General features: G+C 43.8%; 3 protein-coding genes across 9 annotated transcripts in view; 1 reads left to right on the top strand and 2 right to left on the bottom strand.

The window, feature by feature from the left end:
• SLC38A6 (solute carrier family 38 member 6) overlaps positions 1 to 542 on the bottom strand; it is a 66,674-nt gene extending 66,132 nt beyond the window's left edge. For all 5 annotated transcript variants that reach the window (XR_012645880.1, XM_074996311.1, XM_074996314.1 and 2 more), the window contains exon 1: positions 406 to 542. Coding sequence is in view for 4 of the 5 variants with exons in the window: in XM_074996311.1 (XP_074852412.1) it covers positions 406 to 522 (117 nt within the window). In the remaining variant the exon portion in view is untranslated. The remainder of the gene's footprint in view (positions 1 to 405) is intronic.
• A 104-nt stretch (positions 543 to 646) lies between these two features.
• TRMT5 (tRNA methyltransferase 5) lies at positions 647 to 13,029 on the top strand. 3 transcript variants are annotated; one of them, XM_074996307.1, is made up of 5 exons: positions 647 to 730; positions 7,205 to 7,860; positions 9,394 to 9,518; positions 11,547 to 12,201; positions 12,731 to 13,029. In XM_074996307.1, exons 1-5 carry the CDS (start codon positions 726 to 728, stop codon positions 12,811 to 12,813), a joined length of 1,524 nt encoding a protein of 507 aa, XP_074852408.1. In that variant the 5' UTR covers positions 647 to 725; the 3' UTR covers positions 12,814 to 13,029. The 3 variants fall into 3 exon arrangements, with proteins under 3 accessions (XP_074852408.1, XP_074852410.1, XP_074852411.1); XM_074996309.1 differs by lacking the exon at positions 647 to 730 and adding an exon at positions 743 to 985; XM_074996310.1 differs by lacking the exon at positions 647 to 730 and adding an exon at positions 1,253 to 1,616.
• Positions 13,030 to 20,395: 7,366 nt separating this feature from the next.
• The window catches only part of MNAT1 (MNAT1 component of CDK activating kinase), a 213,620-nt gene continuing 206,059 nt past the window's right edge, over positions 20,396 to 27,956 (bottom strand). The window contains exon 8 of the mRNA XM_074996317.1: positions 20,396 to 20,865. Coding sequence (XP_074852418.1) covers positions 20,745 to 20,865 — 121 coding nt within the window. The 3' untranslated portion in view covers positions 20,396 to 20,744. The remainder of the gene's footprint in view (positions 20,866 to 27,956) is intronic.

Raw genomic sequence — 27,956 nt, 5'->3', positions numbered from 1 at the left:
CTTCAGTTCAGCCGAGGACCGACATTGCCATCTGACAGCTGTCCAGGACGAGGTTAGTGAGCTCAGTCAAGGGAACAATTGTTTCACAACACAAACAAGCCACCCCCTCACCACTGGCTCTACTCTGCTTTCCCGGGTGGCAGGAACAAGCGAGAAGCCCTTGGAGAACGCTCCACATCCTCCCACCCCTCAAAGCACAAGCGGGGAAGCCTGACTCGGCGGGACCCGACCTGGGGGTGAAGCTTCCCCCTGAGCCCCAGCTCCCCGCACCTACGTGCCTGGCGCTTCTCCCTTCCCTCTCCGCCCCGACATCGCCCGCTCAGACCCAGCTCCGCTCTCTCAGCTCCTGCCACAGCCCCTCGCCCCTTTCTCCCCGCTCCCGTCCCGTCCCGTCCCCTCACACACACTGCCAGGCGGCGCTGGGGGCAGCAACGGGGCGGACTCCTGCTCCTCGCCCTGCTCGCGGGCGGACAGGTACCAGCCCCGCCCGCAGTTGGGGCTCCCAACTCCCGGCTGCTGCATCGTCCGCCTCACCCGGCGCCCTCCGAGCCCTTCCACCCAGGGCGTTGGGCGGTGCCTCAGGCCGGCCTGGAGCCGCCCCATAGGCCCAGCCGGGGAGGCGGTGTCACTGACAGACCTCCCCGTGCGCCGGTCGCCGACTGATGACGTAATACGGATCGCTGGGCAGGAGCGTGGCGTGCGTGTGTGTGCGGCGGTAGCTCGGCATGAGGTGAGAGCCGGGCCCTGGGTCTCTGAAGGGGTAGGGCTGATTCTGCCCCGCTCCGAGGCGGTTCCATTCAGCGCAGGTCCGGAGGCTGCGGCGATGAACAACCACCGAGCTCAGGCCGGGCCGGGCGGGGCGGGGCGGGGCTTAGGTAGGGCTCGGCCCAGGCTTTCCACAGGGATCTCCTGCTTCCTTGGGTGACGAGCGAACCCCGAGTTAAACGACGCCCGGCTGCGGCGGGGGTTGCCGAGAGACGCTGAGGTGAGAGACTGCGGTCCTTATCCTTCCCCTGCCTCTGCGCTGGGAGCCTCACCACCAAGCAGATCTCTCTTGCTTCTCGTTGAGTGAAGGGGGTTTTCACCCCGCTCTGCGCCTGGACGCAGAAGGTGTATTTGGGAGGCTCTCCTCATTTTCTTCCTAGCTCCCCAGGTCAGGTTCACAGGCACAAGAACAAGGCTGCGGCAACTACTGCAAATCGGGGAAGGAAATACTTCGTTGTTTATAAGAGTTTGCATTTGAATCAGATTCCAGGATCCCTTTGTCTTTTGGGCTAAACTTGATCTGACCTTGCTCTGCTAAAACAAAACTGGACGCACTGGTCCAGAAAACATAGCGCGCAAGCAAAGTTGTGTCAAACAAATTCAAAAAGAGGAAGGTAATGCAGTCACGTGCCCTGAATCTTGAAGAAAGACTGAGGCATGTGCCACTTAAAAATTAAATTGACTCAGCTATTGGCACTAAAGGATATGAAGAACTTATGTGCCCCTGAGGGCTGTAAGTTTGACCAAACTCCTGGTGTAGACAAATGTAGGACTCTGGATATATTATTATTAAACATGGATTCACCAAGGGCAAGTCATGCCTGACCAATCTGATTAACTTCTATTAAGAGGTAACTGGCTCTGTGGACATGGGGAAGCCAGTGGATGTGATATACCTCAACTTTCCATCAAAAGCTTGTGACACAGTCTCCCACAACATTCTTGCCCATAAGTTAATGAAGTATGGATTGGATAAATGTACTGTGAGGTGGACAGACAGCTGACTAGATGGTTGGGCCCAACGAGTAGTGATCAATGGCTCAATATCTGGTTGGCAGTCAGTTTTAGGTGGAATGCCCCAAGGATCAGTTTTAGGGCTGGTATTATTCAAAATCTTTATTCATGACCTGGATGAGGAGATGGATGGCACCTTCAGCAAATTTGCAGATGACACTAAGCTAGCAGGAGAGGTAGATACATTGAAGGTCAGGGATCGGGTCCAGAATGACTTACGTAACTTTGAGGATTGGGCTAAAAGTAATCTGATGAGGGTCAACAAGGATAAGTGCGGAGTCCTGCACTCGGGACAGAAGAATCCCAAGCAGTTTTACAGGCTGGGGCCCAACTGGCTATGTAGCAGTGGAGCAGAAAAGGACCTGTGGATTACAGTGGATGAGAGATTGGCTGTGAGTCAACACTTTGCTCTTGTAGCCAAGCAAGCTAAAGGCATATTGGGGTGCATTAGGAGAAGCATTTCAAGCAGATCTAGAGAAGTTATTCCCCTCTATTCAGCACACATCTGGAGTATTGCATCCAGTTCTGCCCCCTCTCCCACTCCCCGTATAGAAAGGATGTGGCTGCATTGGAGCAGATTCAGTGAAGTGCAATGAAAATTAGAGGGCTGTAGCAAATGACCTATGAGGAGAAGCTGAGGGATTTGAGATTATTTAGTTTGCAGAAGAGAAGGGTGAGGGGTGATTTGATTGCAGCCTTCAACTTCCTGAAGCGGGGCTCTAAAAAGGATGGAGAGAGGCTGTTCTCAGAAGTGATGGAGGGCAGAACAAGTAGCAATGGTCTGAAGTTAGATGGAGAGGTTGTTACCAGATTTGTCCATTACTCTGGGGTATGCTCATTTATTTGGGGCTACAGGGGGGAGAGGGGAATAATTCTATCAGTGTGCTGCTTGTGACACTAGTATTCCTAAGGAGCTTTACTTCTCCCTTCTGTCAGTTCCCTCCCAATGGAGCTATTCTGCCCAACCCAGGGTCCACAGGATTAAGTTTTTCCCACCCTGGACTCAGGTGAACACACACAACCAGAAGCTCATCTGAGAGGACCAGTTAATCAGCACTTACAGGCTGACACCTTGGACTCAGTGGCTGGGGGAAAACAGTACTCTCAGCTGTCACCCTCGTGCCACCCCAGTTCAGCACCCCCCTCCCCAATCCCCACTTTCACAGCACAGTTATTCTACTAGTAACCCACTTGATGGGCAAACCCCACAGGAGTTCTGGGCACTGCAGGGACCTTTTAGCTTAGGTACAAGAAGCGTTGTTGCAGAGTGAATGGGGAAGCCAGAACACCACCCCTGAGGATGAGCGAGCCAGAGAGGAAGAAAAAGAGAGAAGCAACCAGTTTAACAATGAAAATTATTTACTTTTGAGTAATGAATGTATATTTAACAGTTACCATAGTTGATTACAAATGTTAGGGCTAGCAAGCCATAGAACTAATTACGTAAGGCAAGGTTAGGAGGCTATGCCTAGAGAGAGGGAGCTCACCACTCAGTGGAGCTTGCCCTGATTGGGGGTTCCTGCTGGTAGCCATAGATCCTGAGAGCAGGAGACAAGCAGAGCCCCCAGCACAATCAAGCATGAGATGATGAGGTCTCAGTGGAACTGATGTGGAGTTTACATCCAGGCATCAGAACAGTTTGTTGAGCAAGGGTAGGTGTTTTTGTAGAGACTGGACAATGCTCCAAGAAGAACACTGGGTTTGATTATGGGTAAACAGAGGTGGGACAGTGGATACAGATCGTGCCTGACTATGGGTGACGTTCCTTGAATGAGCTCAGAATGCAACTAGGCAGTTTCAGTATTTTGGGTATCAGTAGGATCCATTACTAGAATTGGTCTGATAATGACTAATTTGGATGTGAGTTGACCTGGTTTCATTAGCATTTGGAGCAGTGATTTCCCATCAGGCAGTGCTTCTCTGCTTTCTGTATCCCATAGTTGAGTGGGGATCCTGCTTTGGAAGAGCTGTTCTCCATATGTCATGGTAATGGAGATGTCTTTCTGTTCCACCTTCAATGCAGACAAGGCTAGGGATGTTTCCTCAGTCTTATTACCCTTGTTGGTAGGATTTAGTGTCCCCACCCCTGCCAGTTTCAGTGTTCTGTCTTTGATTTAAGCAGAGGCCTGGGGGGAAGAGGATAGGTTTTCCATGAGTCACTCCCTGATTCCCCAAGAGCCCAGCGCTGACAGGTGGTCATGCTCTGGTTCCCCAAAAACGACAGAGCTGGTAGGTAACAAAGTATAGGTTGGATATTAGGAAAAACTATTGCACCAGGAAGGTGGTGAAGCACTGGAATGCTTTACCTAGAGAGGTAGTGGAATCTCCATTCCTAGAGGCTTTTATGTCCTGGCTTGACAAAGTCCTGGCTGGGATGACTTAGTTAGGGTTGATCCTGCTGTAGGCAGGGGGCTGGACTAGATGACTCCCTAAGGTCCCTTCCAGCCCTAGGATTCTATGATTCTTTTGACATGTCTGCTACCTGTTGGAGGGCTGGATTAACTACACTGAAAGAAAAAAGTCCTTATATTGTTTTGGGAAATTAGCAGCACTTCAGTAGCTGTTGTATAGACATACCCTAACACAATCAGGGAATGCTTTAGATTGGGCCTCTGAAGCAAGACCATCCTGCTCATAGCTCAGTTCGTGTACAGAAGACCTCCGACTTACAAGGTTGCTTTTCTGGGCAAGCTCACGTAACTCAAATTTCATGCAAGTTGGGGGGAGCCTCCCTTCGGCTTGCAGGATTCAGTAAACTGACTAGTGTACCAATGGCGGGGAGCCAGGGAGAAGTTGTAGTGGCAGGGATGTCTGCCCACCTGGCTTCCCCCAGCTGGGGGAACCGGGGGGCAGCCAGCCAGGGTGACATTGCTTCTCCTTGGCTTCCCACCAGCCCCTGGGAACCCCAGGATTTTGACTCATGTTAACGCAAGTTAAGAACAAGTCGAAATCATGTATATCGGGGTTTACTGTAATCTTAAGATAGAACAGTCCAGATGGCATTTGTTTTGGAGGGAGGTTAGCAGCACAGTTCTTAAGTTACTTTGAACCTAGAAAATAAAGGCCTTAGATTACCATCAGAAGAATCTTGAATGGCTTACATTTTCATAGTGGACACAAGTGCAGATTATGGAGCAAAGGAATTGCTGATTGTTCTTTGATATAGAAGGAAGACAAACAGAACCACATTTGTCAACTCTTGGGACTTCTAGATTAATTTCAAGGCAAGCCTTGGAGTGAATTACATTTAGTACGAAGGAGACTAAAGAAATCCAGAATAATTGTATTCTGGTCTACAAGAGAGAGAAAAGACAGACTTGAGAAGGTAAATGACCCCAAAATAACATAATCCATACTGACTCTAGAATAATGAACTTGTCTAATGATGAAGGCTAGCCACATTAACTGAGAAAGCAGAGAGCATAAGCCACTCTCAGTAAGCTTTCCAAGAGCATCACGTAAGTCAGGTTGTCTACAAAGGGCCAGGTTAGTCTGGTGGAATCGGGTGAGGGGAGGAGTGAAACAAGAAAACCTGTACGACCCCAGGTCTTCTTCACCTTCTGTTAGTGACACTTGGAAAGTCATATAATTCCACCACCATAAGGTAACTCTTTGTACAGCTATCTGTGCTAGCTGTTGATGTACCTAGGCCCAGAGGCAAAGGCACCAATGCCGCTGAACTAGGCTCCCCCCGCCCCCAAATGCTTAAGCTATTAGAGCATGTATATTCACCAGTGAGTGTACAGTCTGAACACTGATGAGCTTTTGAGTGAAAAGGGAGAAAAAAAATGGAGAGGTAAAAGATGCTTAAGAGAAGGAAAAGGACAAAAACAAAGGGGGCAGCAACTGCATCAGGGCAGGGTATGAAGATGTACAGGGAGAGGGATGTCTTTCTGTCATCACCAAAAGTATCAGCTGTTTCTCACTTAAGATCAATTCAAATAAGACTGGCATGTAAACAACTGACTCATCATGGGAGGATGAGCACTCAGAAGCAGAACTCAGATATATAGCAGTGACTGCAATTGGAAAACCCATATAGAACTAGCGTCGGAACAGTGACTGGTGATAAACTCTACTTTTTTTTCTCTTGTAAAACTAAATAGTGGCCTCATTGTATGTATGTTGAATGGGAAGGTGGAGGGGACAGAAAGCCCAGCCCTTAGGGGAAACAGTCAAAGACAAGACAGACTCCTGTTCCAGTTCCGTTTACCCTCCCACAAATGAGCTCAGTCTTCTGGATGATCTATACTACACTGGAAGATCAACCCGCTCATGTGAGAAGTGAGGAGTAAGGAAGGTCAGTGGGAGAAACTCTTCTGTTGACTGTCCGCAGCATAGACAGCCAAGTTAGCCAAGCACAGATATGTTGGGGTTTTTTTTTTTTTTTTTTTTTTTTTAAAGCTACACAATTTGCTGTAGCTAGAATAGCATATCTGCAGTCAACTTTCTTTGCCTAGTGCAGGGATTCCCAGCCTATGGGTTGGGACCCAAACATGGGTTGCCATTAGGTTTTCTAAGGGTCACCAGCTGGGCAGCTCCAAGCCGCATGTGGCTCTTTAAGGAGACATTTGCAGCTCCTGCTGCTGCTCACTTGTCTGGCTCCCAGTCCCTGCCCTGCCATTTTGAAATGGAGCTCAATTTAATTTAACAGCCAGCCGGAGGGATCCAGCTGTTAAATCAAGTCCCATTTCAGCATGGTAGGGCAGTGACCTGCCTGTGCAGCAGGTGGGGGAAAGGAGTAGCAGGGCCAGGGGGAGCCGCAGAGAGGAGGCAGTGGTGGCCTGGCAAAGGAGCAGCGCCAGGAGAGCAGCAATGCTTGGGGGAGAGGGCATTTTGGGGTTATGAGGGGTTTAAGCCAAGGGGTAGTTCGTGTCTGCAGGGGTTTAAGCCTGGCGCGAATCAAGGTGTGTTTTTTTGTTTTGTTTTGTTTTTTTTTTTAAATAAAAATTCCCCAGGGAAGAATTCTAACCTCCCTTTCCCCCCTGGTTTTGAATCGCCTTGGGCCACAGAGTCTTACTGAATTGTCAAAATGGGTTGCTGTCTCAAAAAGGTTAGGAACTGCTGCCTTAAAGTGCTTCCCGCCCCTGCAGTCTGGCTCCAGTGATTGTTGATCGCTTTATCAGAGACAGCAAATGGATCTAAACACTTTTATCTTAATGGGAGCATCATCAGGCTTATCAATAGAAAGTACAGGTCACCGTTCTGTATAAGGTGATTGTCCACTCTTGCATAAAGTTGGTTGATAAGTTTTTTGGCCATGTACAGGGTTGGAAATTTGTAGTTTAATCCTGTTTATGAACTACATAAAACTGTTGTGAATTTATACAAACTTTATTTTGTGAGAATTGCAAATCTAAGTGACATACATTTTTTAATGGAATGAGTACATAAAATCTGTAAAAAGGAATAATTTCTGTTCTAGGATTTTATGGCGATTATATGGATGCTCAGCCAGGCTACTGAAAACTACACGTTTCAGAACAGCTTCATCAAATACATCATTTCCAGAACTGTGGTTATTGCTGATACAGTATTTTGAGAGAGTTCCTGGATTTTTTTGGTTAGTTCAGAGAAACAATTTCTTTACAATGCCTGAAATTCTAGAAAATAAAGCCGATCTCGAACTTTATTCACCTCATCCTGAAGTACGTGGAATGACGACACTTGACAGAGCAGCTTTCAAAAGAACAATTGTTGTTCCAGTTCTGAAAGTGAAAAAAGAAGTAATAAATGAATTGTTAAAGTCCCTCAAACATGCAGTACTGCAACGTCCTGGTCTGAAGCGAGTGATTTGTGATCCAAAAGATGAAGACAGTAAACTTGTCTTGTTGGATCCCCATAAAATATCAGAAGACTATTCACTGGGAGAACCTGAACAAGAAATATTAAAGCAATTTAATATTGACCCTCAAGTGTCCAAGTACAACTTGGAACTGACTTATGACAATTTCAAGACTGAGGAAATCTTACGAGCAGTGCTTCCTGAAGGGGAAGATGTCACCTCTGGTTTTAGTAGAATTGGCCATATAGCTCACCTGAATCTTAGAGACCATCAGCTACCTTACAAACATCTGATTGGTACGTAGAACATTCACATTCAACAAACAACTTTGGGAAAGGTGTATAACTGAATAAGTCATTTTAACAACTGTCTGAGCTAAAGGTTATTTTGCACAGGAAAAGCCACCCGCAGCCCTTATTTTAAAGTTTTCTTATCTTAACCAAACTTTTAGTAAAAGTGAACGCTCATGTTAAAGGGCACTGAATCAGGCCTTCTATGTACAGCGTACTTGAAGTTAATTGCAGTCTATTGACTTCACTGAGCAGTCTTTTTGCGTGTAGTAAATTTCAGTTTGAGTCCATTGAGCTCAAGCCCTTTGTGGCAGGGGAGATGAAGATCAAAACTTTATTTTATTGATAAAAATGTTACAGCTCCCGGCTCTAGTCCACCATGTGACGTGATGTTATTAGCCGACCCAAGTCCCACTAGAATCACTTCAATATAGGAGTCAAATCAGGCTCCTGAATAATGAAGATTTATGGTGTATTATGATAGTACTGAAAGACCTCAGTACACTAGAGGAAGTGACGCACCCAAAAATACATGGCAGGTCAATTGCAGAACTAGGTGTCCTGAGTTCTAGGTCAGTGACCTACTCACTAGAGCAGCGGCTCCTAAACTTTGTTGGTTCACATACCTTTAAATGTTAAAGTGACTGGATGGAACATTAAGCTTCTATATTACAAAGTGGGAACCTCTGCGGGAGATAATATTCTCTTCATGAAGAGCAAGAGCTGCACTGGGACTCTAACCCTCTCTCTTTAGTGTAAAATACCTGCACTAGGACTGCGGTGTCGAATATGTTCACTACTTGCCACATTTGGCAAACAGGACAGTGCGGTATGGCGATTCTGGCTGTGGAACTGCATGTGGCTCTTGGAGCCTGTAAATGTGGTGCCTCCTTGAGCCACCTGGGCGGAGTTCTGGCGGCCTGTGCATGTGCCCCACTGCTCGGTGGGAGAAGCGTGTGACGGCAGTGCTGGTGTCTCTGGCCTTGGCGCCTCCAGGTACTCAAGCCACTGCGGCCCTGGCCGCTCTGGCCACTCCAGCCACCCCAGCAGTGGCGCCAGCTCCAGCTGCTCCATCCATTTTAGTGGCTTCAGTCTGTGATTTAGAATGGGGGGTTGACAGGCCTGGCGGTGCCTGGCTCTGGAGGAGGGAAAGGGCATTTGTTTAGAAGGGAGGCTGGGGGAGCCTGGCTCAAGGTGGGGGTGTTATGTAGAGGAGGGGCAGGGAGGCTGGGGGAGCCTGGTTCTGGGGGGAGGGCATTTTGCGGGGGGGTGGTTAGTGGTTTTGGCAAATATGGAAGCATGACAGCCACAAGTGTGGTGATCTTTGAATTTCATTTGGACACCACTGCCCTAGGAGTTTCCTGTGACAGTGTCACTAATGGAAATAAATTATAGCATGCTGAACAATCTCACATGTAAGTTATTTGACACTCTGCTTTTTTAAAAAATACAACTCAGAATTGCTGTCTTCAATCTCCTACAGAATTTAAAGATTTAGCAACACTAAGTAGTTAAATATTTATATTCCTTTTTTTGCAGGTCAGGTTATAATTGACAAGAATCCAGGCACCACCTGTGCAGTAAATAAAACCAATATTATTGACAATACTTATCGAAATTTTCAAATGGAGGTGCTAGCAGGAGAGGCCAATATGATAACCAAGGTAGAGTTTTTCCTATTTTCTCCTGGTAGTTAGTCAGTCACACAGTGTAGTTCAAGTCAAAGAATAGATGTGATGGAAAGATACCATAACACTTTTGTTCCAACTCCACTCCCAGCTCAGTATCCCAGTACTCAGCAGTTCTGCATGTGTTCCATGTTACTCCATCTCCCATGAATGAAATCACAGCCATGTGTGTACAAGATCTTTATAAGGCTATTGCTAAGCATGATTTGAACTGGTAGAGCCTGGGGTTTATTTAGAGTTAGATAATATATTCAAAGTCAGGTAAAGTGACTCTTGCAGTGGTTCCTCTCGTATAGGAGTTCTTATACTGTGGGTAGGAGCTTAAAATAGTTTTGTATTAGATATCTTTTGGCAATCCATCAGGTAGTGATCCTCTGATTATGCATCATCAGTTACTGCTGTCGGTCTAGGAAAAAAATCAAATTGGTGTAGGGAAGCTGTGAGGCTTCCTGGTGGTCCTTAGTGTTAAGGCACCTTGTTACAGCCTTCCCTTGCCATGAAGAAGCCTTGGCTGAGCACCCCAACTCCTGTGGCAACCCAAGCACTCTCCTTTAGGCCTCTCAGGCACCTCTGTTGTACTGAAGTTTTTGTGCAAAACAAGCCCACTCCAGCCTTCTAGCACTCGGTGTGTCCCTGTACTTTACAGCCCCTGGTCCACTGTATACTTATAGTATTGAGAGATTCATTGTTTCCAAAGGGACATTGCATCCCAGCTTACCACTTCAGATCCCCAGTCTGCATGATATACAGCACTGAAGAGACTGACAATGCAGTCAAGTATAAATTGATTTTAACATAGCTGAAGAGACTCAAGTAATAGCAAGCAATTGTATTGGAAACAAATGGGTACATGGAAAAACAGAAATCCAAGACCCCAGACTTAAAGATAGTCATGTCTTTGTGAAATATTGTTCACCAAAATCCTTGCAGCACTTATCTACAGAGTTGTTATCTACACAGATGTTCAGCAATGATTATGGTGACTGGGGGGTGCTCCTGGTTTATGGTAGAGATTTCACATGTCTGCTTTTGGTAAACTGTTATGCACATATCCAATCTTGCAGAATTCCTGAAAACCCTGTATATCCCTGGTGCCTTTGCCAGTTGGCATCAAAGAGTCCTTGTGTCACAGAAGATAAAGTGGGTTTTATATCCCCACACCACCTCATTGATCATCACAGTTGCATTGATGTACACTCTACGGGCTTTAGGTGACTCAAACTTCCTGTTTGATGGCAGTCAGTCGCCAGGATTGTGCCACCTGTGAAAACCAAGACAGAATCTGTAGAACTGGCTGTTAAGTAGCTGCATTTAATACAACCCAGACATACTTGCATTTTCATCCTATTACTTACTGTTGATTCTAGAATCAAGAGGATTTGAGGAATCTTTCTGAAACCACCGACTAATAAATCAACTATCAGGCAGCCACAAAGTCCTGAAGGAACAAAGTGTCCCCCTTGTTCCCCCCAATGGTCATTGCTTTTTTTCCCCCCGACATGGTGATTTGCATGCTGTCTGGATTGACTGACTGATATATTCCTTATTCGGCCACAGAGGGCCATTTAGTGGCAGAACTGAGCTGGGAAAGCCAGTTGACATGGAATGTGTTTTTTGAGTAGTAGAATGCTAAGTGCAAGATTCAGTTATGGTGACTGGCATGAACATAAATGCTCACTGTATTAAAAATCAAGTATCTGAGGGGTAGCCGTGTTAGTCTGGATCTGTAACAGCAACGAAGGGCCCTGTGGCACCTTACAGACTAACAGAAAAGTTTTGAGCGTGAGCTTTCGTGAGCACAGACTCACTTCATCCAGCATCTGATGAAGTGAGTCTGTGCTCAGGAAAGTTCATGCTCAAAACTTTTCTGTCAGTCTGTAAGGTGCCACAGGGCCCTTTGTTGCTGTATTAAAAATGTTACTAAAATGATTACTGTGTAAATATACATGTATGTCTGAAATCTAAATACAGGGGGTTTAAACAACTGTCTTGGACTTTTTTCAGGCTAGAGAAAACTACATCACCTATGAATTTGACTTTTCTAAAGTCTACTGGAATTCTCGTCTAAGCACAGAACATGGCCGTATCATTGAACTTTTAAAGCCAGGTGATGTTTTATTTGATGTCTTTGCTGGCGTTGGGCCTTTTGCCATCCCAGCAGCAAAGAAAAAGTGCAGTGTGTTTGCAAATGATCTTAATCCCGAATCCTACAAATGGCTTCTGCACAACTGTAAATTAAACAAAGTGGACCAAAAAATAAAGAAATTCAATATGGATGGTAGGGATTTTCTTCTGGGGCCAGTTAAAGAAGAGTTAACTAAGGAACTCTCACTTCTGACAAAAGAAAGGAAACGCGCTCTGCACATAGTCATGAATTTGCCAGCTTTGGCTATAGAATTTCTAGATGTTTTCAAACATTTCTTAGATGGAAAGCCATGTAGTTCTGAACTCCTTCCGACAGTGCACTGTTACAGCTTCTCAAAACATGAGCACCCCGCCAAAGAGGTTCAAGAACGGGCTGAGGCTATTTTGGGAACTTCTTTAGAGGGACGCTGTTCTATTCATTTGGTGAGAAATGTTGCACCAAATAAGGAGATGATGTGCATCAGTTTCCAGATTCCAGCGGAAGTGCTGTACAAGGAGCAGTGTACTCCTGAAGGTAAATTAAAATCCTATGCTAGAAACTTTAGGGTGTTCTTTTTACTGTATACTTTGCCTCAAATTATGCTTGATTGAAAAAGACTATGCATTTGATGGATTAAAAAGCTCAATTCTCCTGGGTTAGTTGATTCTAGCCTGCTTTAGTGGTGCAATTCTAATTTTATCCCTCATTTAGCTCCCCATCCGCACAAAGAAATACCCAAGCAGACTCCTATGTCTGTTATGTCAACTGTAGCATCAGTCTCTAAATTGTCAGGATCAGATATAAATACATTTTAATGGGAAAGCTTAAGTCCATGTGGGAGCGCCTATTGAGTTCAGTAGAATCAGGGTTTAGTCCTAATAAGGTTAATGGTTTTACTCACCCATGCTTAACTTCCATCCTCCATGCTGATTGTTTTATACCTTCTGACAGCTTTGACATTGGATTCATTGTCCTGTAAATTTGTCACAAGTCCATGTGTGTTTTAGTAGACAGACTATAGAAATTTTATTAAATGTTAACATACTTTCTGAAATTGTTCCAGAGTGTCCTGAGGAACCATCCTCTAAACGCCTACGCCCAAATGAAGACTCGCCTGGAGGAAAATTGTCAAATTTAAAAGACTAGTTATACTGTTCTGGTTATTTTGTGCAAGATAGGAAGTCTACTGACACGTCACTGAAAGCAGAGTGGATTTACCCACCCTACACCAAGAAAATAATCAAAATGCATGGAAGTCTTTTAATTTTTTGTGTGAGAGTACCTTGGCACCTGTACTTTTTTTTTTTTAAATTCCAGAATCGGTTACCAGACAGGATCTTTCCTTTTATTGCAGAGAATATTAAACACTTTATTTTCTCATGTGGTGTTCATTCTTTGGTATGTGTGCTGGTCCTGGGGGTGGGGAAGTGGCAAGTGATGGTGCAGTATCACGAAGAGTGGGAATGTTTCCATATGTAGTTTTATTTTGGGCATTTTTCAGTTGATGGCAGCACAATATTATTATAAGTATTTTAGATTGGATAACATGGTCCATTCTGTGCTTGGAGATCTTAGCTCTTTAGCATTCAGATGGATTTGGTGGTTACAAGTATTGGCTTTGCAAGAATGGATGAAAGTACATGAATACGCATCAGCAGCTTTTGTGTAAGCAAGAAAATTTTTTGAAAATTTGACTTAAGGTACAAGTAAACATGTACCTGTGTCAGTGTAATGGTAAATGGTGTTACCCCCAGACTGATTTAGCTAGGCTTTGGAGAATTCTGTACTTAAAGTTGAAACTCTTACCTCCTGTGGCCATTTGCACCAAACACAGAAGTGATTTAGTTTTGCTTCAATGATCATTTAACCTGGTTGGTTATACAGGTCATAAAACACCCCCAAAATAATTTCTTTTGAAACTGCAGCATATCTTTACACAATTTAATTTCTAAAATTGAGATTTAAAAATTGTCAGTGATGAAGAGCCCACCACAACACTTGGGAGTCATTCCCGGGGTTAGTTGCTCTCACTGTTAAAGGTATGCCTTACTTCCAGTTTGAATTTGTCTGCTTTCGATTTCCAGCCCTGGACCACAGAGGCATAAGCTCCCTTCCTAGGTGATCTTGGGCAAGTCATTTAATCCCTTTTATTTACATTGTAGGCCTTAAATGACCCAGTCTGTGTTAGGATCTTTGGCATTTGTTCGAGTATTGTTCTCTTTGTTTGCAGTTCAGTTTGTCGCCTCATTTAGTTCACAATATTTGAATATAAACAAAGTAGTTGAATTTAGGTATGTTGAAGGCTAGACTTTCTGAATACTGAGTACAAAACTACATCTGCAATTAGTGCTTCTGCCCCCATATTTGGACAGAAGTATCTAATCATAAACATGATTGCATTTGCATTTATGATCAGATGGCTAAAGCATTTCATTTCAACAAGTGGAAGGAATTACCTGGGAAACCAAAGCAAGTGCTCCCCTAATGTCATCCTATGTGAATTCAGACAAGTTCCCATTACTCTGCTTTTACACAGCACAACCAGTCTATAAAACAATGGAACTTGTCCAACTGCCTGATTTCTACAGGTGCAGCCGCTCTTGTTTAAAGCTAACAGTTCTCCTAGAGCTGGTTCTCTTTTGCTTCAGGGAGGGCTTTTCTTTGTACAGTACCTAAAGCAAGACTGTGTCACTTTGATTCTTCTTTAAATTATCTAGGCACCAGAGCCTTTTTGAAGGGTGTTAAATTCTCCACCAACCCCTGCAGAAAAAAACTGAGAATGCATTAATTGAAGAAAGTTTTTGAACTAAAGCTCATTTATCTCAATTTATTAAAAATAGATACACATCATGACACAAAAGTACTCATTAAATTTAGCCACCATTACATTTTAATGTTAGCCCCTCCCCCAAACAAAGGTCCCTGAACCCAGGCCTATAGACCAGCTCATCTCATCATTGGTCAATTCCTCTTCCCCTATAGTCAATACACGTACTTGATTCAGTACTGAAATGAGATCTATCCTCACTACATACCCCTATTTGCCACCTACCACCCATAATGGAACCAATACTGCTTATCACCAAACTACAAACCATACTCGAGAGGGATCTACGCCTGAAAGGAACAACTTCCATGAAACCACTCTTCTGACCTTCAGAAAATGTTTCAACTTCTCCAAGTGCATCATCAAAAGCCAGTTAGTCACTGACATGTAAGGATGCATGAACTCAGAGCAGCACCGGACCTTGTCTGAAGAACAGCTGGAAAACCTGCAGCTATGTCGCTTCTGCTCCAATGATCAACACCACAGACAACACACCTTTCGTGGTCCATAGAGCCTATCACTACATGTGCACCATATCCTGTGCCCTAAATGCCCCAATAGCAATATGTAAATGAAATAAATCACTACGCCCTCCAAATCTCACAGGTAAAGAAGACAAACACACCCTATCAGCTGTGGGTGAACATGTTTAACAAAGCAGTTATACTACATCTGACCTAGCAATCCTCATCCTTGAAGGAAACAGCACTTTCAGAAGAGGACCCTGGGAACTTAAATTAGTACTTTTTTCTGGACACTAAAAAAATCATGGTGTAAATAGAGACACTGGAGTTATGGCTTATTACGATAATTTAACTAGCCCCTGCCCTCTTTTTTCCGGCAGCTTACAGGGGGCTTTAATAAGCCACTTCAGTTTGAGTAAGCCAGTAGAATGTGTGCTAATAGTTAGTCTACACCATCTTATCTGTTATTTAGCAGTGACACTTACTGCTCCCAAACCTGAAGAACTTTGTGCCCCTCAACAGCTTGTCACTCTCTGCAGCAGATCTTGGTCCAGTAAAAGATCTCTCATCTACCTTGTGTCTCTGAGATCCTGGGACTGACATGGCTGCAGCAGTGTTACCTACCCAGGAAAGGACTTTCATGAGATTAATGTACAGGCTTGGGGGGTCTACCCCCCCCACCCCCAGGGAGCTGTTTGTAAGGCTATGGCTCCACTAGAGAACTCACAGCAGTGCAGTGACACTACTGTAAACTCTCTAGTGGAGCTACTTTAAGCCAACAGGAATGAGCTATTCCTGGGCATAATTACTCCAGCCCTTCCAAGCAGCAGTAACTATGTTGACAGGAAATGCTTCCCCCCTCCCCCAACCAGCTGAATCAGAACCTGGGAAAAGGTTCAGAATGTTGGTGGGTGCATGGGCTGTAACCGCAGAGCTATTATAAGTGCCTGGAAGCAGCCCAAGGAAAGCCTTTCTGGAGAAGGTATCTCCATGCTGCCATTCAACCTGCCAGGGCAGGGCACAACAGCATCAGTACACGGGGGTAAGTGCCCCACCATTGCCCAAGACAACTCCCCGCCCCAGCGTACTCCTGTATCGCCTCCTACCAGACCATCCTACATCCATCCCGACCATGCTCCTGCGTCCCTTCCTGCCCAGACCCCCACCCTCAGTCTGTTCCTGTAGCCTCCTCTCACCAGACCCCACCCTCAGCCTGTTCTTGTATCATCCCTCCCACCTGCAGCCAGCCTGCTCCTTCATCCTCCCATTCCCCCACAGCTGCTTTCAGCAGCTCCTGACCCCCTATGTTTGATCCCATCCCAGATCCCCAGAAGACTTAATCTGGCCTGGAGGGGAAGCCCTGAATCTCATTCTGCCCTTCTCCAACCCCAGCTTATGGTACTGGAGTTTGGTATCGTAAGGGCCACAACAGTGAGAGTTTTGTGCCTTTTTATTTTCTTTGGTTCTCACTTTGACTGACTGTTCTGTCAGGGAGAAGAGGTTCTCTGCCTCTGTTCTAAGGAATGATAGAACAACAAAATTAAGACAATGGATTTTAAGATGGCAGGCTTTAGCAAACTTGGGAAGTTGGTAGATAAAATCCCATGGGAAGCAAGCAAGAGGAGAAACAACTGAAGCCAGTTGGAAGTTTTTCAGAGAGATGTTAAGGGCACAAGAGCAAACTAGTCCACTACATTGACGTAGCTATGAAGTATGGCAGATCACCACCCTTGCTTACAAAATCTTCAGTGACCTAAAAATCAAAACAAGCATTTTATGAAAAGTGAAAATCAGGTCAAATTACAAAGAATACATACAAATAAGTATGTTGGAGCAAAAGTAGAAAGGCCAGGCACAAAACAAGATCAACTTAAGAGGCAAAGAAGCATGAGGAAGACTAAGGACAGGTGGGCCTGCTACTCAGTGAAGGGGGGACATAAAATGTGGAAAAGGCAGAGATATTTAATGACGTCTTTGTTTCAGGTTTTGCCAAGCAGGGTTAATGGCAATTGAATGCCTAACACAGTGAATGCAAGTGAAAATGGCATAGAATCAGAAGCTAGCACAGGAAAACAAGTTTAAGTTAGATGTCTTCAAGTCACCAGGGCCTGGTGAAGTATTTATAGTCAAGGAGCTGACCGAGGAGCTAGCTGAACCATTAGCTATTATTTTTGAAAAGCCACGGAACATGTGAGGGCTTCCTGAAGACTAGAAAAGGGTAAATATATTGCCCATCTATAAAAAGGGAAATAAGGACAGCCAAGGGAATTACAGACCAGTCAGCTTAACTTCTCTACCAGGAAGACTAATGCAGCAAATAATTAAAGAATTATAATGCAAACATTTAGAAGCTAAGATGATAAATAATAGCATGAATTTGTCAAGAACAAATTGTGCCAAACCAACTTCATAGTTTTCTTTGACAAGGTAACAAAGCCTTGTGGCGAGCAGGGGAAGTAAGAGATGTGGTATATTTGAGAATGACCATACTGGATCAGACCAAAGATCCATCCAGCCTGCTACGCTGTCTTTCAACAGTGGCCAGTGTTAAATGCCCAGCAGGAATGGACAGAACAGGTAAATGTTAAGAGGGGGTGAGCAAACTTTTTACATTAGGCCCTACTTTTCATCCCTGCAATTAGCCAGGCCTCCAGACTTGGCTAATGTAATCCAAACTGATAGAAATTTCAGTTATGTTCATATTTTTAAAAAAAAAAAAACTTTTAGCACATGTAAGAAGATAAGTCTGTAGAATGTAAAAACTTTATGAATCAGTATATAAATGTGAATACACAGACAAAAATTAACATAGTTCAGCATTTTTAATGAGATGAATGAGCCTGAGATCCCACAGCCAGTGGTGCCATGTCTCCCTTATAAAATTTCATCCATCCCTGAGGATGTCCAGCCCCCACTTTGCACACCTCTTGTGTTAAGAGATCCATCCACTGTCCCCCTTTCCCAGCCCTGACAAACAGAGGCTAGGGACACCATCCCTGCCCATCCTGGCCAACAGCCATTGCTGGACCTATCCTGCAAGAATTAAGCTAGTCAACCTAGTTCTCCTTCTAACCCTGTTCTAGTCTTGGCCTTCACAACATCCTCTGGCAGGGAGTTCCACAGGTTGACGGCGTTATGTGAGAAAATACTTCCTTTTGTTTGTTTTAAACCAACTGCCTATTCATTTTATTTGATGACCCCCAGTTTTTGTGTTATGGGAAGGAATAAATAACTTTTCCTTATTTATTTTCTCTTCCCCAAACATGGTTTTACAGAGCTCTATCACTGGGGTGTGGGCAGGCGCTCTCAGTGCAGGGAGTGAAATTTCATAAGGTGAGCACAGTGTGATCAGCTGCTAGGTCTCAGGTTCATCCATCTAATTGAAAATGTTGAAATATGTTTCTGTGTGTGTGTGTGTGTGTGTGTGTGTGTGTGTGTGTGTGTGTGTGTGTGTGTGTGTGTGTGTGTGTGTGTGTGTGTGTGTGTGTGTGTGTGTGTGTGTGTGTGTGTGTGTGTAGTCACACATGCATAGATTAATGACGTGTTTACATTCTACATCTTTTCTTACACATGCCAAAACGTTCCCCCACCCCATACGAACATAACCAACATTTCCACCAGTTTGGATTACATTAGATAGGTTTGGGGCCTTGCTAATTTCAAGGATGAGAAGTGGGGTCTCGACATAAAAAGTTTGCTCACCCCTTGTCTATCGGATTTTTCCTTTCCAAGCTGAAAAGTCGCAATCTTAATCTTTCTCATATGGCAACCATTCCATACCCTTTATAATTTTTGTTGCCCTTTTCTTATTTCAATATATATTTTTTTTTAAGCTGAGGCAACCACATATACACATATGACTCAAGATGTGGGCATACCATGGATTTATAAAGCAGCTATAAGCTATTTTCTGTCTTCTTATGTATTCCTTTCTTAATGATTCCCAACACAGTTTGGTTTTCAGACTATCTGCACATGAATGGATGTTTTCAGAGAACTATCCACAGCGACTCCTAGATCTCCTTCTTCAGTAGTAACAACTTATTTCAACCCCATCATTTTATATGTACAGTTGTCATATTTTCCAACGTGCATTTATCAACATTGAATTTCATCTGCCATTTTGTTGCCTACTCACCCATTTTTGGGAGAGCCTTTTGAAGCCTCCTGTGGACTTAACTATCCAGAGCAGTTTTGAATCACCTGCAAATTCTGCCACCTCACCGATTACCCCTTTTTTCCAAATCATTCATGTGCATGTTGAATAGGACTGGTCTGAGTACAGACTCCTGGCAGATACCAGTAATTACCTCTCTCTATTCTGAAACCTGACCGTCTATTCCTAACCTTTATTTCCTACCTTTTAACCAATTACCAGTAGACACGTTAATGGTTAACAAGTAAGCCTTGTCCCGAATGGATGTCATGTACCGGTTATGGTTAATCAGTGAGGGCAGAGGACTGCTGCAGTCCCATGGGGCCCACCACAGGTGTATGGCATTCCAGCCTGACCAGAGCAGCCCCAGTCCTGGGTGTGCCATGGGCAGGGACTTTCCAGCCCAGCCAGAACAGCCCCAGTCTGTGGCACCCCAGGATGTGCCACAGGACAGGGGCACTCCAGACCAGCTGAAGCAGCCCCAACCCACCCTCCTTTAATCAGTTAACTAGTTAAACTTAACTTTTAGCCAGTTGACTAATTAGATGGACTCTTATTTCCCTAATTATCACTCTATGAGCGGATCTTCCCACTAATGATAACTTATTTTACTTATGAGCGTTTGGTGGGACCTTGGCAAAAGCATTCTGCAAATCTATGTTCGTTATATCCACTGGATCTGCCTTGTCCAAATGCTTGTTGACTACTTCAAAGAATTCTAGTGAGATTGGTAAGGTATGATTTTCCTTTACAAAGACAAAGTCGGCTCTCCACAATAAATTATATTCATCTATATGTTCGGGGACCTCTGTTCTAAACTGTCACAGAAAATTTTCTCTGTGTTGTGGAGAGGGGAGGATAAAATGAAGGAAAGATTTGTTCCTCTACTGTATCATTTTGCCTCCCTAAGCCTTCTCCAGTTAGAACCGCTTGAGCTAGTAATGATGCTCCGTTTAAGCTTCTTCTCCAGGAACACAGTTGAAGGATTCTTAGCCAGGCATTTTGCTTTCACTTTCTCAATAAAAGTAACACAAGGAGTGACATCAAGTATGTCCCTAATATGGGGAGCGATGTCAGCACACCTCCAGGTTGTCTCGTCTCCCTCCACTGGCATTAGGAAACAACCCACTTGTCTAGGCTTGAGAAACTAGTTTTATGGGAAAAAAGCATAGGTTTGAATGTTGACTCAATGTTATAATCAAAATGGCATTTAAATGCTTGTGCAAATAAAACCCTGCAATAAGAGTCAAACCACAAAATTTAATAAAAAGTCTGGTTTTATTTTTAAAAATTTACAAGTCTCTTTTTAAACCTCAAACATCCATAGCTGAATTATTCACATCTTCCATTAGATGTGGCTTATTGCTTCAGCCCCTCTCAGGAAAGTGCCACATGAATAAAGAGTTCCCCTTCCACAAAAATGCATCCACCACTCCACAAAGCTCTTGTGCAGACAAAAAAAAAAAAACTTTAGTAAATCCAGCTGTGTTTAAGTATATTTATATGTATATGAAAAAGGTGACAGCAGGTTAACAATAGTGCAGAGGGCAGCAGTTTTACTGGAGGTTTCTTGACTTGCTCTTTGCTCCAGTCCAGTGTCCACTGCTCACAGGCTGGTGTATTATGCAGGCTAACTGGGATGCCAGAAAAGCCCACTGAAAGCATCCTGTAGGGCTCGGTCACAGGCAAGGGAAGAAGTGTAGCCACCAGCAAGATCCTGTGGTGAGGTAGCTCGGACATGATTGAGATATCTAAAACAAAGAAAAACATTGTTTTAGCTTCCAAACAATCATATATACTGTGGTAACCCCAGAATTAAGTTCCCACACTGAAAACTTTTCTGGGTCAAAATGTCATTCAAAATCTAGGACAATGTATAGCAATCAAATATATTTAGCTTCTCCCATAAATCGATCAGTAAGCTAAATATTCTGAATGATTTCTAACAAAGTATGGAGATAAATAAAGTCAGATGACATACAAATGTATAATCTCATAAACTAGATTTCTGAAAGTTTTGCTGATTAAATATAGGATAATGTGCAGTATGGCTTGTAAAGTTCAGAAAACAAGGGTTCAGAGACCACCTCAGACACATTTCGGAGCCTGTGCACCTGATGTACTCTTTGAACTTTCCCCTTTCTCTGCCATACCCCTCCTTGATACCTTTCATTATTTTGAGGTACACCAGCAGATGGTCTCCAAATGAATTCATGAATATTCATAAGTCAATCCAAAACAAGTCTCCAAAATATATTGGATATAAGGATTTTCGTCCCTGTTGCAAAGTTCTTGCCTCCACATCTGTTCATTGGAAGCCTAGCCATGAATTCTGCCCCCACCATGTCAAATCAATCTGTGCCCCACTCTTCAAATCAGTCCTGTTCTCACACTCCATCTGTGCCAGTCTCCACCTCACTCGTTTTGTTCCCCACCACATCAGCTCTACTCTCCTAGCTCCCTCACCTCACACTTAATCCTCAGTTCAGCCACCCTGCCTGTTTTTCCTGGGGTTCTTGTCCCCTCTCAACCCTGGAGGGCTGTAGCAAAGTCCCCACTCCCTGGGGAGGGGTGTATCCCAAAGTTTCCTCCCCCTACCCCTGGCTGGTGGCTCCAAGAATGGGGAGGAGAGGGTGATGGAGCCCTGATTGGTTTCTCTGCCCCTGAAGAGGGCAGGATAGGGAGGCAGACAGCCAATCAGAGGGAAACTTCCCCCTTCCTTTCTCCACCACAGTTCCCACTCCCCAAAACTCAGATTTGCTATCTTACCCTCACTTTGAGGAATGGAATATGATGCATGTACAATATGTGAAAGGGACAGCAAAACTACGAACTGCAACCCATCTCCTCCAACACTAATTAAAATACAAGGAAAGCTTTTTTTTTTTAAATTTAGATTAAAAAAATCCATAGCACGCTTGTTAGGGCCTGATAGTGCACCAGTTACGGAAACACAGATTGGGCTGTTATGTGAAAATGCATCTCTAGATGTCCTCACAAATTTCTGGTTTCTGGATGCAGTAGGTACCTAAGCATTTTTCCCCCCGTGGCTTTTGTTACAGCTTTAAAAATACAGCTATTTGTTGTGAGTACGTTAAAAAAAAACAAACATGACCATACTGGGTCAAACCAAAGGTCCGTCTAGGGTAGTATCTTGTCTTCTAGTAGTGAACAACACCGGGAGCTCCAGGGGAATGAACAGAACAGGCAATCAAGTGATTTGTCTCCTCTTGCCGATTCCCAGCCTTGAAAATCAGAGGCTAGGGATGCCATTCTTGCCCATCCTGGCTAATAGCCACTAATGGATCAAGCCTCCATGTATTTATCTAGCTCTTTTCCGAACCCTGTTAGTCTTGGCTTTCACAACATCCTCTGGCAGGGAGTTCCACAGGCTGACTGTGTTGTGTGTGTAAAAATACTTCTTTTGTTTCAAGCCTACTGCTTATTCATTTCATCTGGTAACCTCTAGTTCTTGTGTTGTCAGAAACAGTAAATAACTTCCTTCTTTATTTTCTCCACCCCAATCATGATTTTGTAGACCTCTATCATCTCTCTCCTTAGTCATCTCTTTTCCAAGCTGAAAAATCGCTGTCTTATTCATCTCTCTTCACATGGCAGCCTTTCCATAACCTTAATAATTTTTGTTCCTATTTCCTGACCCCTTTCCAATGCCAGTATATTTTTATAAAGGTGAGGGGACAATATCTGAACACAGTATTCAAGCTGTGGGCATCCCATGGATTTATAAAGGGTCAATAAAATAGTTTCTGTCTTATTATGTATCCCTGTCTTAATGATTATTTACTGAGTCAAGAATATGAAAGGTCGGAGACTCTATAGGTTTAACAATACTGTAGACTTCTGAAGTCTCCTAATAACTCACAGAATAAGCACAGAGGGACAATGCCAATACAAGTTCCCCAATGCTGCTCCGTAGGTGTCTTTTGGTAGTGCTATGTGGAACTATTTTTTTTTATATCATTAATGACAGACTGTCAACAGAATGCCAGTGGTGCTGGTGGATTTGGTGACACCAAACCTGTGCTTCTGCTCTTAGAATGAACATCTGAAACAATTCCAATGAATCGATTAAGTTACACTGCTGCAAGGAAAACCAGACCCACTAGTGAACAAGTCCTCACAATACCCCTATGAGATAAGTATTCTTCCCATTTTACTGACAGGGATTTCGGATGAGAGACAGGTTTCCCCAGAAGCCTTATGAACAAGCAGACTGAGACCAGGACCTAATTTCACACAAGCCTGGAAACACCCAGCCCAAATCTGCACCAGTGACCTGAAGCTGTTAAGAAGATAGGCTCATTGTGCACCCTTGAATTCTCATGCTCTCCTCCAGCCCTTTTGGGAGCCCAACACTGCAGTGATTTTTCTTACTTAGAACAGCCAGTAAAGTGACAGTATTATACAAAGCAAAACGGAGCTAAATGGGGTTTGACGGTTTAACTTAGCGCCATAACCTCAATCCCTGCTCTCCACATAATAAAGATTCAGGGCCAGATCCTCAGCTGGTGTAAGTTACTTTAGTGCAGCTATATTCATTTATACCAGTTAAGGATCTGGCCCATAAGATCTAGCTAAGCACATGAAATCCCCAGGGTTCCAGCCTAACATGACCTGCAGAGTGGCTGTCTCAACAGTTAAAAGCCAGATACAGTACCATAAACAAGAATTGGTTTTCACAGTTGTAATGAAAGCCACTAAGATTAAACTAGATGTTTTGATTCATCACATCTTTGTACAAGTTGCTCCTGGGAAGGTTGAGTCATTCCACCCCGGCTTGGAAATTCATGCATAAACTTGCAAAGCACACACAGCCTTTTATACGTTATCCTACAAAACCCAAAACAGCTGCACTTCTGGCAGGAAAATACAAGACCACCAGTAAAATATCTAAAACAGTTGCATCTTTTAATTTACGACTGCACTGTTTCCATAAAGAGTATATAAAACAGGTCAGCTTTTATAGGTAAATCATAAAAACAGTCTCATCCACTGATGCCATAAATGTGTAAAAAAGTTTATTCAAAAATGATTAATTGAAGTTTGAAAACTGTATTTCTTGCACCTAATAAGTAGAACGTACAGATGTGAGCAACATTTCTAATAGAGTTATTGTTCATAAAATACTAAACTATCATACTGTGTATCTTATTTCCAAATCCAGGTATGCTACAAAGGTTTATATGGACAAGTACTGGGAATACTTCCTGGTGCTGAAGATTCTTCCTCTGGTAGAGAAGGACCTCTTCATATCACCCTCCTATTTGAGAGTCCATTGACAGCTGATCAGCCCAATTGCGGAGCCGCCGCCTTCTGGTCTGTTTTTCTGCCAGGGCAGTTATATCCATGTTGAATAATCACAGCTTGTGGGTGATAATTGCCGTGCATCTTTCAGGTTGCCCACTGTCTGGGTTGTCCCTTAGAGTCTGAATATTCCATGTTCCAAAGTTTAACATTTGATTTCAATCACAGAGGTGGACTTCCCTGGTCGCAGTTATCCAGTCTGCGGGGTTGAGGCGGACTATGTTTAAGGCACCTTTTCTAGTCCCTGCCCCATGCAGGGAGAGCAGAGCAGATCCTAAGTAGGGCTGCTCAGTCATGGATGCAGCAGCCAGACTGTTCTACCGCCTCTGTCCTTGAAACAGAACAACTGATACATATGCCCACCACCTACATGCTCCGTCCATGACTGAAAGCTTCCAGATTTCACAGTCCTACTCCCTTTGCAATTTGCCAGTCACCATAGAACGTAAGTTTAGGAGAGTAACACACCGTACAAAGAAACTCCTCTTCAACATTAGTGGTAACATACAAATGGGAGGTCAGGGAAGAGGGAGGTCTGTGCTATTGTTAGTTACTATAAGAAGTATAAAAGAAGGCCTAAAAGAGTTCCATGTTTTTTTTGGCTTGCCCTTCAAAACATTAGGAATGAAGTCCCATGTTTCCTGGTTTCACTGGAAGAGGTATGTCACTTTTTCTCATGAGTTAAAAACACCCAGCATCATCCTTAATACCAGTGAGTTTTAAATGTTCTTAATAAAAAACATCTTTCATCTAAATCAATCAAGTGTTACTTGCAGCAGGTTTTTCTTGTGTCAGAAGCTTAGTAGTTTGCCAATCAACCACAGAGTCTTCCAAGACAAAGACCTGATTTTTTTTTACAGCAAAAAACCAAGCAAAGAGCAGTAACACCCCCACCCCCCGCCTCCCTCGTCCTCAGACATAAGGAAAGCATAGGAAGACAATCTGTTGTTTTCCCCTTTCCAGAGCACCTTCAAGTGGGAGTGTCAGTCTTACACAGAAGTCTGATTCTACAGAAATTATGGCAGTCACACTCAACTGGTATGTGATCTTTGAAGCAGCACAAAATCATTACTGCTAGATAGGTTTTAACCCTAATTTTACCATGGCAACTTGCATTAATTCTTGTTTTTCAAAAAAAAAAAAAATCCATGATGTATTGTTGGCTTTCAACTGAGGCATTTATTGTCTTGTTAAGTAAAGTTAACTTAATGTTCTTAACCCCTTTAATTGGTGTGGTACACCAGAGCATTTTAAAAAGGATCGGCTGCACTGAAACCACACAATGAGAAATAAGTGTTTTGCCTACTTTTTCACATTAATTCACATCTGTGTTATTTTAATTCCTTCATGACCATTACCCAAGTTCATCTCTGAACTGGATTCCTGGGGTTTCTGGCAGAAGTCAGTATCTTTTCACGTACACCTTTACAACAGCACCAGGAAAAAGAGCTTGCCAAGTCTATTTCCAAAAGTCAAGCTCAGTTGGGTTTTGGAACCTGTAGGTAATTGCTCTGACTAGTTAGCAAATTCCAGCACACTAAGCCTGTTTTTCATAGGTTTATTTTAAGTATCTGTAAATCTTATATGCAGAAACCAAGAAAAAAGAGGTTTGCTTATTCTGGTGCATAGTTTTCATACATCTTGTTTTTACTGAGGGCAGACTGAACTCTAAGGTTAAAAAAAATGCACTATTAATTTTGAATGACGTTAAAGAGCCATGTGTTGTCTAAACCAGGGCTTTATACTTTTCCCATTTGCCATGTTTCCAGTACTTCACTTCATACTCTGCCCAAACAAGTTCCCTTTCCGTAGTCGCTGCTATTGATCTTCTGTTCACCTAGCCCATCATTTAAAAACACTGTAATTTGTTCTTTTGTGAGCCCTGAGGAATTTAATTCCTGACCTTTGGTTTCTCATCACAATGTGAAACAAGCCTCCTGTATTCAAGACAAAGTACGTATCCTAGGATCTTCAAGGCCATATTGGTTGCTCTGGGGAGGGAGCTTCCCCTTACACATTCCTCCTCTCTTCTAAGGTCTTGTGGCCACTTCTCTATCAGGAATGGCTAGACATCACTCTAGTGGTAGTCAGCAGTATTGAATCTGTCAGTGGAGCACTCCTATTTTTGAAAACCTAAGGGACCCTGGACTTTAATTTCCAAGAAGGCAGCACCTTGTTCTGACTGAGACTATCTGATAAAAGCTTTTCTGGTAGGCCTTTTGTCCAAATATCCTGAACTTGGACATGGACATGAAATGTCATGTGGACACATACGTAGTAGAGCACACGAGACCACCTCAGATTTCTTCAAGCATGAGCTGTTGTTGAATGAGTAGTCCTATCGTAGGAGATGGAGAACTCACCTGCTCATAAGATGTGTGACTACAGGAAGTAATCCAGAAAAAAATTATTTGGAACAAAATTGGCAGGCCTTTCATTCTGTCTGTGGTTGCCACAAAGAGCTGCCAATTTTGTTCCAAATAATTTTAGAAAATAGTTTCATATTACCTAGCAATGCCTGGCAGACACCACTGAACCCTAACAATGGACCTTCCACGGGAGCAGGCAGAGGGCCTTGAGGTTCAGGTTCAGCAACTGTCTGTGATTTTGCAGGATCAGATCTGGGAAGAGAATCAGCAGCACTGGGTTTGCTACTGACAGGTCCAATAACATACTGAACAAGTGCTGGCATGGTCGTGCTGGGGCTATAAGGAAAATCTTCACTCTGTACCTTTGACTTTGTGTAAGACTTTGAGCATGAAAGAACGGGGGGAAACACATAGAACATGTACTTTGTCTGAAGGAGCAGCTGTCAGTGTTTGGAAGACAGCTTGGAGCAGGCAGATACTGGCTCTTTCCTGGGCCTAAAGCTGGTTCTTGATCAGACAGTTGTTGAGGTAAGGCAGACGTGCAGCCTTCTTCAGAAGGCGAAGGGTGCCACTACTGCCATGCATTTGGTGAGTATTCAAGGTGCTGCCAACTGGTCAAAGGTGAACTGTGAGTAGGTCTGATTCACAACAGACCTGAAAAACCTGTGGCCCTGAAATATAAAGATATGCAAATAGCAACTTCTAAGTGGAGGGTGGAATACTAGTCCCCTGGATCCAGGCAGTAAATAATGGAGACCAAAGAAACAAAGTGGACCTTCAGATTCTTGAGATAATTGGTGAGGAAATGCAGGTCAAGGATAGGTCTGAGAACTTCTATGGCCTTTAGGATTAGGAAATAATTGGAGTAAAACACTTTCCCTCTCAAGCTCTGAGGTATCCTCTCCACAGCCCTTGCTCAGAAGGCGGCTTGTACCTCCTTAGCCAAAAGCTCATGAGAAGGGTCCCTGAAGGAGGACAGGGAAGGGGGCTGGGAGGAAGGGATGGAAATAAACTGAAGAGTAACTTTCCTCCACTCTGCTCACTCCCCAGTGGTATAAGGTAATGAGGAGTCATACTGGGCTGAAGTGGGACAGACTGTCTGAAAATAAAAAGGGGACAGGATTCAGTACAGGGATACATGCAGCAGA

The sequence above is a fragment of the Carettochelys insculpta genome, chromosome 6 (assembly GCF_033958435.1).
Source record: "Carettochelys insculpta isolate YL-2023 chromosome 6, ASM3395843v1, whole genome shotgun sequence".
NCBI lineage: Eukaryota > Metazoa > Chordata > Testudines > Carettochelyidae > Carettochelys > Carettochelys insculpta.
Note: the sequence above shows the minus strand (reverse complement) of the source record. Positions and strands in the feature narration are given on the sequence as shown.